Below are 12,148 nucleotides of genomic sequence, written 5' to 3'. Positions count from 1 at the left end.
TTTCTTTCTTTCTTTCTTTCTTTCTTTCTTTCTTTCTTTCTTTCTTTTTTTAAATCCAGAGCGTGTGTTGTAGTGTAATGCTTGTGGTAGATTCTTAACACATGTTTTTTTGAGAAGTTGGAAGTTTCTCATTGGATTGAACTTTAGATCTTCTGTATTTAAGTTCTTTTTCTTTCCACTATTATTATTTGTGAAAACATAAATTAGCTCAGAAATAGGATTTATTACACGAAGTTTTAGTGGTACCAACTAAAAACATCTATTATGGTTTTCTGTACTCAAACTCAGTTGAATTCTCATTAGCAAGGAATATCAAACCAAATTAATTGAAGCTCTTTTAGTCTTTATCAACGTTTTGAAATTAAATGGCCTTATTCCAGTTAAAAGAAATAATATAATATTTTGCTGACCAGCCTTATTAAGGTTTCTGAAGTTTGTTCTAATTAGCTATTTTGGCAAGATACCTTTTTTACAGACCCCTGGGCTTTCTCCATTCTTGCCTTGGAAAGAATTTCATATGGCACCTGAAACAAAGAGCACATCGCTTATAAGGGGTGACTGTTTGACTACTATAATTGCTCTTACTTGAAAGTGATCTTGCCATAGTATATATTTTTTATATTTTCTTTCTTTTATTGCCTGCTAAATAGTCTAATAATTCTGAACTCGAAACGCAAGTTGAAGTCTAGACCCAACCAGTAACTGCTGTAGAAATTTGGAGTAGGCATGTAAACTAACTTGTGCCATAGTCTCATCATCTATAAGATAATAGAGTTGAAATAGATGATCCCTAAAGAATCCTATAACACCAAACTTTGTGTATGTAAACATTGTCTATCCAAATGGATTCATTTGCTTAGATTTTGAATAAGTTCTTAACATTTTTCTTGGGTAGAGATTAAAACAGAATTTACTAAAAAAACAGAATATGCTGAAACAAAGCAAAGCTGGTTGACAACCACTGCTCTAGAGAAGGAAAATAAACAAAGCAGTTGTCAACTCAGAAATGTAACCTCAGAGATCAGTATGGCATTGGCTGACAATCCTGTGGTATGTTGGGGTATTTAAAGTTTATTTATTTTGAGAGAGAGGGGGAGAGATAGGGAGAGAGAGAGACAGAGAGACAGAGAGAGACAGAGAGAGAGAGAGAGAGAAAGAATATCCCAAGTAGGCTTCTAGGCTGACAGCGTGGAGCCCAATGCAGAGCTAGACCTGTGAGATCATGACCTGAGCTGAACTCAAGAGTAGGACATTAAACCGACTGAGCCACCTGGCACTATGGTTGAGAGATTTAAAAAAGAACAATGACTTGTCTCTTGAGAATTTTACGTTATTGGGGATATTTTGTCAGTAGCATGAGTGACTTCTTGCAACAATTGTGTTAAAAAAATATTCTTTTTGAAGTGACATCAATTTTTTAAACATTTTGATATAATATTGGGCTTATTTAAAAGTTGCAAAAATGGTGTGTGGTAGCCAGCTTCCCTTAATGTTAACATCTTACGTAACCATAATGGAATTAGGAAAACCAAGAAATTAATATTGGTACAATACTATAAACTACAGACTTTATTCCATCACTAGTCATTCCATTAATATTCTTTGTCCATTCTAGCATCCAGTGCAGGATCCCACACTGCATTTGATTGCCATGTCTCCTTTGCTCAGTTTGTGACTGTTCTGAATCCCCCCAATCTTTTATGACTTTAGTACTTTCGAAAAGGATTTACTTGTCAATTATCTTGTAGACTGTCCTTAATTTGGGCTGACTGATGTTTTCTCATTATTTAGATTGAGATTTTGCATGTTTTACAAGAATACCACAAAACTGATGTGACCTTCTTGGTTCATCACTTTGGGGTACATGATGTCACTCTAATTACTGGTGGTGTTGATCTTGATCACTTAGGGTGGTATCTGCCAAGTTTCTGCATTGTAAAGTTACTATGTTTTTCCTTTTGTAATTCACATTTATCTTTGGGGAGATACTTTGAAATTATGTAGATATCCTGTTTCTCCTCATACTTTTGCTCAGTAATCTTAGCATCTTGAAGTGTTTTGATATTTGGAACTTGACTACAGTAATGCTCTCTTATTATTGTCTGTTGTGCATGTTGGCTCATTTGAAGCATTATTCTTTTAGCTATTGATTAAGGGTGTTTAAATCTTGAAAATCATGATTTTTTTTTTTTTAACCAACCGTGCATATAGTTTTCTAATTTTTAGTATGCCCTTTGGAAAAGCCATGGTCACTCTTACATATCACTAATAAAAGTGGAACTTTATTGGAAATGTTTTGTCAACTTAAAAATCTTAAAAGTGCTCTTGCTTTTGGATTTAGTAATTTACTTATAGGAATTTGTCCAGATTTAATTAAGTCTGTTCCACTCAAAGATTGAATTTCAAAAATTCAAATACTGGCATTTCATTGAAATATTATTTAAAATTGAAAGTTGGAAATTTTTTATTAACAAATTATAAGCAAATGTATTTAAATAAATTTTTAAATAATTATGTTCTTTTAACTTATTTAAATAATATGTGACCATAAGTGCTTATAATATGCTACATGAAATATGAGACTACAGAGCTTTATACAATATTATCAATTTTGTTAAAAGTATGTGTTTAAATATTAGCATGGTGAAAAGCTTAGACGTAATTACATGGCACTAACTGATATTCTCTGGGCGGTAGAATTAAAGGTAGGTTTTGTACTCTGTACTTTTTTGAAAGTTTCACATTTTCTACAATGAGATTTATGTTTATGAAGATAAAAGTGTTTAAGTGTAATCTTAAGGAATAAGAAAAACTGGTAGTATTTTTCCCAATCCCTTAGCTTCCATGTAAAGAGGCTGTATATTTAGATGTGTGTAATTTGGCTAATGGTCTTAGTTTCATTAGTACCACATATGCTTCTTTATAGACACTTGTATGAAATAATTTAAAAATTCTTTTACAGCTTATATACTTTCGATATGCGTGCACTGGACACTCCTGTAATGGTACATATGGATCATGTATCTGCGGTGCTTGATGTGGATTATTCTCCCACTGGGAAGGAGTTTGTGTCTGCTAGTTTTGATAAATCTATTCGAATCTTTCCTGTGGACAAAAGTAGAAGCAGGTATGTGACTACCAATAAACCATTTGTTTGATTTTTTTTCTTGTCTTTATCATCAGTCCTTTATCTTTTTTGAAAGGTTATTTGGTTATGTGTATAGGGTAGAATTCAACCCAGATATTGTGACTTGGGATACCAGCTTGCACTGTGTCATCTATGGGCAAAAAGCCTACTGGGCAATTTCTTTCATGGAATAGAAACCCTAATTTCCTGTGTAAGATAATAGCCTCTTGTATAGTGTGCTGTGGTTTACAAAGCACTTTCATGCATATTCTTGTTCTTTGGTAATGCTTTATATGTGTTGGGGAAGCATATGCAAAGCAAAACCCAATTAAGCTGGAGGAAATTTCCCCATAAAAAATGGTAATTAGGGAGCCTAGCTGGCTCCACGCAACTCATGATCTCAGGGTCATGAGTTTGAGCCTCATGTTGGGCATAGAGATTACTTAAAAATTGTTTTGTTTTAAATGATAATTAAGATGCACCTAGGTAGCTCAGTCAGTGTCCTGCTCTTGATCTTGGCTTAGGTCATGTTCCCATGGTTCATGGGATCGAGCCCCGCATCAGGCTGCACAATGACTGCACGGAGCCTGCTTGGGATTCTATCCCCCTCCTTCCCTCCCTCCGTCTCTCTTTCTCTCTCACCCCCCTCCCCCACTCACACACACATGCATGCTCTCTAAAATAAAGTTATAAAAAAATGATAAAGTAGTATAGTGGTGTTGCTCACATGTGAAGATATGACTGTCTGCATTTTGATACAATAATAATATTGATACTAAGATTTAAAATTAATCCAAGTGAACGTTCTCTCTAAAATAGCATATAAATATATATATACAGCACATGCATACATAGACATCTATACGTATACTTGATTGAGTGTCCTACTCTTGCTTAGTAGAATTCAAGCTCAGTAGGGAGAAGATGGACTTGCTGAAAGATAACAGAGTGATTGGAGGTAGGAAAGGAAAGGAGAGGAGTGATGGAATCTGGGAGAGGAAAGAAGACAGAACGTGTGTAATGAGGGTGGGAGCTGATGATTTGTGCCAGAGGACAGCAACGTGGAGCTGGCAGAGCAGTTTACCCAGCTTCATAAAGATTGATGGTAGCAGAGTTGTTCGGGGATCCTTCCTTCACTTAAAAAAAAATCTAGAGATTATTCACTTTGGTGTTGTAATGACACAGTCTGGAGAAGTCTCACCATTTTAGTGCAGTGATGAGAATTTTGATCACTACTTCCGCTGATAACTAGCCTAGCTTCTACAGTGCTGAAGCTTTTGGAGTCTTTTGAAAGAATGACGTTCATTTTCAGAGGCATGTTGTGTCCTCCTGATTCACCGTTGTTCTGTTCCAGCAGGGTCAGCACTAGGACGCATCTGAGTGAGGTGCCTCGGTGCAGAATTCAAGGAGGTACTGGTTGTTAGGGGTGTGCAGGTGCCAGCCCCACATCTGTACTGCACCTGCTTCACCTTAGTCCCAGCCTTGTTTCCGAAACAAAAGATCTTTCAGATAGCACCTCCTGACAGTCCAGCAACTCATCCACACCTTTTTCGGTGATAGCCAGCCTGCTTTGTTTAACTCTTTGGTGTTTTTACTTGCGATAGTTGCATCTTTCTACCCTGTAATTTGTGGGGTCCATACTGATTCCTCACCCTTTTGGTATCGTTGATTACTAGCGTATCATTGTCATCATCATTGTGTATCTGATTAAAAAGGTGCTTGGGGGTGCCTGGGTGGCTTAGTCGGTTGAGTGTCAGACTCTCTCGATTTTGGCTTAGGTCATGATTCCCCAGGATCGTGCAGCCCGGCGCCGGGCTCAGCGCTGAGGTGTGGAGCCTGCTTAGGATTCTCTCTCCCCACCTCTGCCCGTCTCCCCTGTTTGCTTGCTCTCTCTCTCTCTCTCTCTCTCTCTCTTTAAAAAAAAAAAAAAAATTAAAAAAAGATGCCTGAATCAAAAGCATATCGACTAGAGTGTTGTGATGATTTTGATCTTCACTCCATCCTCTCCACTGTAGAACTCCTGGTGTTGGTTTCCGTATGGCTGTTGCCTCGTTTACAACTTGATATTCTGCAGACTGTCATGAATGGTTTGTTGGGATTATTCAGTCAGGCCCAAGGCAGGGCCGATAGTTTCTATTCTTACATCCCTAGAAGATACCAAGAAGCAAGGGAATGTGGCCTTCCATTATTTTCTTTGCATCAGAACCTCCAAAGGTGGTAGGACAATACTTTTCTAACATGATGAATAAGCAGGCACAAAGAATGGGAAAAGAACAAGAAAGACAAAGAGCATTTAGGATGTTTAGACACCTATGATCTCAAGGCCTTTGCAGCTGAGTTCAAGCTGAATTATTGCAAAGCCACTGTGGGCAGCCAAATGTAGGTCTGTCTAAAAAGCTCAAGTAATTCCAAACTTGTATGGAGTAAGGAATTATGCCCCATTTCCAGGGAATTGTCTGTCTGCTAATGTCGTTTGGAGATTTTTGTAATCACAGTGGTAGTATATGCTACTTGTTGGATTTAGATGTAAGTGGTATTTCCTCTGACCTTTGCCTTCATCTGCTTAAAAGTTAGTTTGAGTTAATTCTGCGGTCTGCTCTATCTGGTTCATTACAAACCCTCAAATAACATAGCTAGTGCTTTGAAGAATCTTTATTTTTAAAATGTTTTTCTTTGAAAGACCTTAAAATGGTTAAAGTGTATTTTTAAAGTAAACTTTTAATAGATTATTAAAAGCTGCAGGTAAGTCAGTATTTGAAATCAGGCTTTCCCCCCCCCAAAGTTTATTTTACTTATTTTGAGAGAGAGAGCAAGTAGGGGAGGGGCAGAGAGAGAGGGGGAGAGAGAGAATCCCAAACAGGCTCCGTGCCGTTGGCACAGAGCCCAACACGGGACTTGGGGCTTGATCTCATGCATAACCTGGGCCCAAACCGAGAGTCGGATGCTTAACTGACTGAGCCACCCAGGTGCCCTAAAATTAGGCTTCTGTTGGGATTTCATTCAATATTTACTAAGCAAACAAGTAAATGACTGGCATTCACATGGATTAATTTTTTTTTTTTTTTTTTTTGAGAGAGAGAGAGGGAGACGCAGAACTTGAAGCAGGCTCCAGGCTCTGCATTTATTAGCGTGCGGTGCTTGAACTCACAAACTGTGAGATCATGACCTGAGCTGAAGTTGGATGCTTAACTGACTGAGCCACCCAGGCACCCCTCACATGGCATAATTTGACTGTATACTAAAGAATATAAGTTTTTAAAATGTATTTATCTCCTAACAGTATCACATTTAGTGAGCTTCGTAAACATGCATAAACAAATCTAGAAAAACTCTGCATAGTTTACCATTAAAGAGGATCTATTTTGGTTAAGTGATTAATCACTAGATTTGACTGGTCTAATACGTGAAGAGATTATTTTTAATGGTTACTGAAGCCTGATTGAATTTTCTATCGTTTAAATTCATTATATTGCTAATGAAAAAAGGAGCCTCTTAAATAGGTGAGATTATGAGAACTGAATCTTATAAAAGCAGAGCATTGGAAGGAGAAGAAAAAGTCTATCTCCTCTAGTTTTCATTTTCATAGGATATTCTTTCTAACCGTCCTTCCCCTTTCAGAAATAGATTTCTTAGGGTTTCTGTATATGTTCACTTAAGTGCTTAAAACATTTCCGTTAGAAACAGTGTAAAAAACTAGTTTTGTGAGTGTATTTCAGATATTTTTTATAAATCTGGATTCTGTTTAGTCTGGTCATCATGTATGAGTATTCTTTTTCTGTGCAGAGTATGCTGAGTTTGTTTCCTTTCTCGCTCATCTGCGTTTTGAATCATCTAACCCAGATGTGGAAAATTCATTTCTCCAAAAGCCTCTATTTTTCCTGACCTTGTCTTTTACTTGTTTTTTAATGCTCTCTCAACACTTCCCAATATAGTGTCTTCTGTGAATTCACTTAGCGTGTTTCACAGCCTTTCCAGATAGGTATGATATTTTACATCTCCATTTATTAAATGATTCTTAATTCATCAGACACTTCTGTAACCCTCCCTTTCTGTTCACACATGGAAATCATCTACTCTTACTTCATTTAAGTGAGGTTTTTAAACAATTTAACCAAAACAGAAATCAGACATTAGGCTCAGCGTATAAGGATGTGCTCTTTGAATGCCATTGCATTTATTTTATTTTGCAGTAAAATGGGGGGGAAAAGTGTTTACCCACATTGATTTGGAAGGAGGGAGATAATTGATTTCTTATTTAAAAAAAAATTTTTTTTTTAATGTTTGTTTTTGAGAGAGAGAGAGAGAGAGAGAGAGAGATACAGAGCTCGAGAGGGGAGGGCCAGAGAGAGAGGGAGACACAGAATCTGAAGCAGGCTCCAGGCTCCGAGCTGTCAGCACAGAGCCTGATGCGGGGCTTGAACTCACCAACCGTGAGATCATGACCTGAGGTGAAGTCGGACGCTTAACCAACTGAGCCATGCAGGCGCCCCTGATTTCTTATTTTTAAAAAACTGTAGCTCAGCATATTTTACTTGTGTTATCAGTCTTCAGTAATTTTGTGAACTTCTCCGGGCATCTAGTTTTGCTTAGTTTATATTTATTTTTCTTATTGGATTGTAATTTCTCTGAGGACAAGAATTTTTTTTCTAACTCCTTAGCACAGAACCTTGTTATATTAGTTCAATAAAGGTACATAAAAATTAATTTGAATTCCCCTTTTATATTCTCTTCAGACTCAAAAATGCTACCCAGATACTTGATGGGCAGTGGTTAAAGAAACTCTGTATCAAAATCCTAATTTTACCTTAATTCCTCTTCTGTAGGGAAGTCTATCACACAAAGAGAATGCAACATGTTATCTGTGTAAAATGGACTTCTGACAGCAAATATATTATGTGTGGATCTGATGAAATGAACATTCGTCTGTGGAAAGCTAATGCTTCTGAAAAGTTGGGTGTGGTAAGAGATCCCATTTTCTTTCATTGTCGTAAAGCTAGTTTCTAATTTAGTGGGTATGATTATATTGTAAGGAGAGTTTATTTGAAGTACTTTATTTTGATCAAACTGGCATAGTTGTGATAAAAAGAAATGTTAGCAACAAAACAGACAAGGCTGCATTGAGATTTACCTTTTTCATGTTACAGGCACCTCAAAGACCTTTGTTAATTCAAATGTTTGGTAATATTTGAGCCTTCTTGATTCTTTGTTTTTTCCTTGAGATAAGGAGAGAAGGTGTAGAGACTAGAAGATTAGAACTGAGAATGCCTATTCTGTTAAAGGAATAGTAATCAGGCGCATCAAACGCTTCAAGTCCCTGTGAGGTCTTTTAATATCAAAGACAGTGAAATGCTAACTTCAAAAAAAATACAGAAAGCTTCAGACTATAAAAAAAAAGATTGAAAGAAGCAATAACAAATATTATCATTGGCTAGCTGTCTCTGGGTTATGGGGTTATGGTTGGCTTTTGTTTTGTTTTTGATGTTTTTCTAAATGTTTCATGTTTAATATTAGAAACATTCAGAGTGTTTATATCAGCAACAAATACTGAGTTTAAAAAGGAAAGTTTAAACGTGAGTTATTTTCTCCTTAGCTCCAATAGGAAAATCACGATTATGATAAACGGCTCTTAAAGACAATTTTATTTTAGGTTTAATGATTGGGAAGTATTATACTATGCCTAGTTTTCAATTCATTGTAAGTTCCTTTAAATCATATCATCCTTAACATTGTTAAATGAAGCCTTATTATTATAGAATTGAATGCTTTTTTTTCCTGTGTTCACAAGTTATTTTCACCCCCCCAGAATGTTGAGGGATTAACTTAGGTGCTTTTTCTATGTTATTTATGTCTAGAGAAGGTCCAATTCAGTGGTCCACACAGTCTATTTCCTCAGCACTGATGTTGTCACTTGGTGGCATCTGTCTACATTGTACATACTGCCCAAAAGGAAATTCAGTGTTAGCAGAGATGATATTTCTAACCTGACCTCGTAAAGGGTAGAATTACATTGGCAATTTCAGTTGCATGTCCTAGAAGTTTAATTTTTGTAGGAAAGGGTGCTTCCTAGCTTTGTTATTTGAAGAAAAACAACACGGCATTCATTGAATTATCAAAATACATTTTTCCAGCTTACATCACGAGAAAAAGCAGCCAAAGATTATAACCAGAAATTGAAAGAGAAATTTCAACATCATCCTCATATAAAACGCATTGCTCGTCACCGACATCTACCAAAATCCATCTACAGTCAGATTCAGGAACAGCGCATCATGAAAGAAGCTCGTCGACGAAAGTATGATTTGGGGCATTTGATTCTATTTCAGTACCCTTTTCTAACTTCCCCCTCTCGTCTCACCGAAAATAAACCAAACCCTACCTTTCGAGGGAATAGTTGATGTTATGCATTAGAGATGTTTTTGAACACTTCCCTGAGCTTTTATTTTATTTTTTTTCTTTTTCCTGGTAGAAGGAAGAAGCAATGATTATCAGAGAATTTTCATTACCTAGTTTTGAAATTATGTTGAAAGGGCAACCAGTAAAACTGAATTCCATCAAAATGAGAAAGCATTTCTGCTCATACTAGAGACACTTGTAAATCATGTTTTAAAAAATGATTTCTAATGAAGCTGTAATTAAGAGGTATTATATATTTTCCAAGTTAAAGAATGCAAAGAACTCATAGCACCCATTTCTTAAATAAAAATTTTCTGATATGCTTCATCATAGAATTGTGGATCTAAAGCAGAGCTCCCACCGCCAGTTTCCTCGTAGAATTATATAAAGGACACTGTTATATAATAAGAGAAGCGATTAAATAAGTTAACAGAAGTTGATATCTAGGTACTTTTTACCCAGTCTGATTGTGAAAACATTTTTTTTCAACAGGGATTTTTTTAGTGAAAGTAAAGACTGATTTTTCTGAGACAGTTTTTTTTGGCTAAGGTGATTTCTCATAAGCTTGCTTATATATGTATATTTTGTTTTTTTCTAGGGAAGTGAATCGTCTCAAACATAGCAAGCCTGGATCTGTATCGATTGTGTCAGAGAAGAAGAAACACATAGTGGCAGTTGTGAAATAACACTTGGTATTCCTACCGATCCTGATACATGATGATTTGTTACACTTTGATTTGCAAATGTAAATAAAAATACTGGCTCTAGAATAATAACGAACAGTTCAGTTTAGAGGAAGTAAAAACTGTCCTGAAAGGTGGCCTGGTTGATAAGACTGTCCGACATTTTATTCTTGATCTTCTTTCTTATGTCATTGAAGAATACAGTATTTGCAAACTAACTTATTCCTTTTAGAAAATGCGGATATAGGGGCGCCTGGGTGGCTCAGTCGGTTGAGGGTCCGACTTCAGCTCAGGTCATGATCTCACAGTTCGTGAGTTCGCGCCCCGCGTCAGGCTCTGTGCTGACAGCTCGGAGCCTGGAGCCTGCTTCAGATTCTGTGTCTCCCTCTCTTTCTCTGCCCCTCCCCTGCTCATGCTCTGTCTCTCTCTGTCTCAAAAATAAATAAAGACATTAAAAAAAAAAAAAAAAAGAAAATGCGGATATACTTTCACTTTGACCTATTATTATAGATATACTCTATGTTTGAATTTACCTTCAAGACCAGACATCTCTTTGGTTACCTTTAATGTTACTTTGGATAATTAGTGCAATGATTCTTCCTATGATTACACATAACATGGGGAAGAATTATGTCAGAACTTTTTTCAGTTCAATTAATTTTCTGTGTTTTATTTGTATTTGGCTTTTTGAGACCTTAAAGATGATCAGCTTGAATTTATATAACTTTTTAAATAATAATTACAGTTTATGGTCAAGATAATAAAACATCCTTTATCTCAGCATTATAACTTTGATCCACTTCTGCTAAATGATTTCTCTTCAATCTTACTAAATCATAAATAGTTCTTTGTGCCATATGTTGTTTTTTTAAAAATTGTAGTTTAATAAACTCTATTATGAATGTATATCACCTCAGTTTTAGGAAATTTTAAGTAGAGATTTATTTTAAATACACAAAAATAGGGACACTTGGGTGGCTCATTTGGTTGAGTGTCTGGCTCTTGATTTTGGTCCAGGTCATGATCTCACAGTCGTGAGAGCAAGCCCCATGTCTGGCTCCATGCTGAGCATGGAGCCTGCTTGGGATTCTTTCTCTGTCCCTCTGCCTCCCCCTCCTCGTGCTCGCTCTTTCTCGCTCTCTAAAATAAGAAAAAAATTTAAAAAATAAAAACAAAAAAATATACGTTCAGGAATGCATATGTATGGGGGGGCCTGGGTGGCTTAGTCGGTTAAGTGTACGACTGTTGGTTTTGGCTCAGGTCCTGATCTCACAGTTGGTGACTTTGAACCCCACGTTGGGCTCTGTGCTGATAGCACAGAGCCTGCTGGGGATTCTTTCTCTCTCCCTCTCTCTCTGCCCTTCTCCTGCTCCTGCTCTCTCTGCCTCTCAAAATAAACTTAAAAAAAAAAAAATGCATACATTTGTAGTAAAAATGTAAACGCACGAGGATGATAAAGATCAATATCCGAGCATGGGAGGAGGACACAGTCAGGGTGAGATACACAGGGGACTTCAGCCCTTTTACTGAGGTCATCTCTTAAGTTGTGTGCTCATTCTATTTTTTATGCTTTCTTGGGTATCTTGAATATTTTACTATATTTTTCTTAAAGCTGAGAAGAGATCAACTATCTACCTTTTAATCCGTATGATCTGTTGTAGGCCTTAATGACTTGATTTTCAGATGAACCAAGTTATCTTGTGCACCTACACTGCTATTAGTTCAGGTGTTAGTTTCAAAGAAATATGCAAATACTGATCCAAAAACACGAGCCGTGGTTAGTTTGAAGTAGTTCAAGAAGCAGATGCCTAAATGGAATGAAATGTGCAAGAGATTTATGGGCGGGAACTGTCTGTAAAGGATAAAAAGGAGGGAGCAGTACACAGGGAGCGCCTTGTGTGTGGACTGTAGGCTTGACAACTGTGACAGAGGAGGAGGAAGAAAG

At 36.7% G+C, this 12,148-nt stretch overlaps 1 protein-coding gene across 1 annotated transcript in view; it reads left to right on the top strand.

Moving 5' to 3' along the window:
• DCAF13 (DDB1 and CUL4 associated factor 13) overlaps positions 1 to 10,296 on the top strand; it is a 27,563-nt gene extending 17,267 nt beyond the window's left edge. The window contains exons 8-11 of the mRNA XM_049633021.1: positions 2,963 to 3,127; positions 7,951 to 8,086; positions 9,256 to 9,419; positions 10,119 to 10,296. Coding sequence (XP_049488978.1) covers positions 2,963 to 3,127; positions 7,951 to 8,086; positions 9,256 to 9,419; positions 10,119 to 10,206 — 553 coding nt within the window. The 3' untranslated portion in view covers positions 10,207 to 10,296. The remainder of the gene's footprint in view (positions 1 to 2,962; positions 3,128 to 7,950; positions 8,087 to 9,255; positions 9,420 to 10,118) is intronic.
• The last annotated feature ends 1,852 nt before the right edge of the window (positions 10,297 to 12,148 follow it).

Source organism: Panthera uncia, chromosome F2, assembly GCF_023721935.1.
Source record: "Panthera uncia isolate 11264 chromosome F2, Puncia_PCG_1.0, whole genome shotgun sequence".
Lineage (NCBI taxonomy): Eukaryota > Metazoa > Chordata > Mammalia > Carnivora > Felidae > Panthera > Panthera uncia.
The sequence above is the reverse complement of the archived record's forward strand: the minus strand, read 5'-3'. Positions and strand labels throughout refer to the sequence as shown.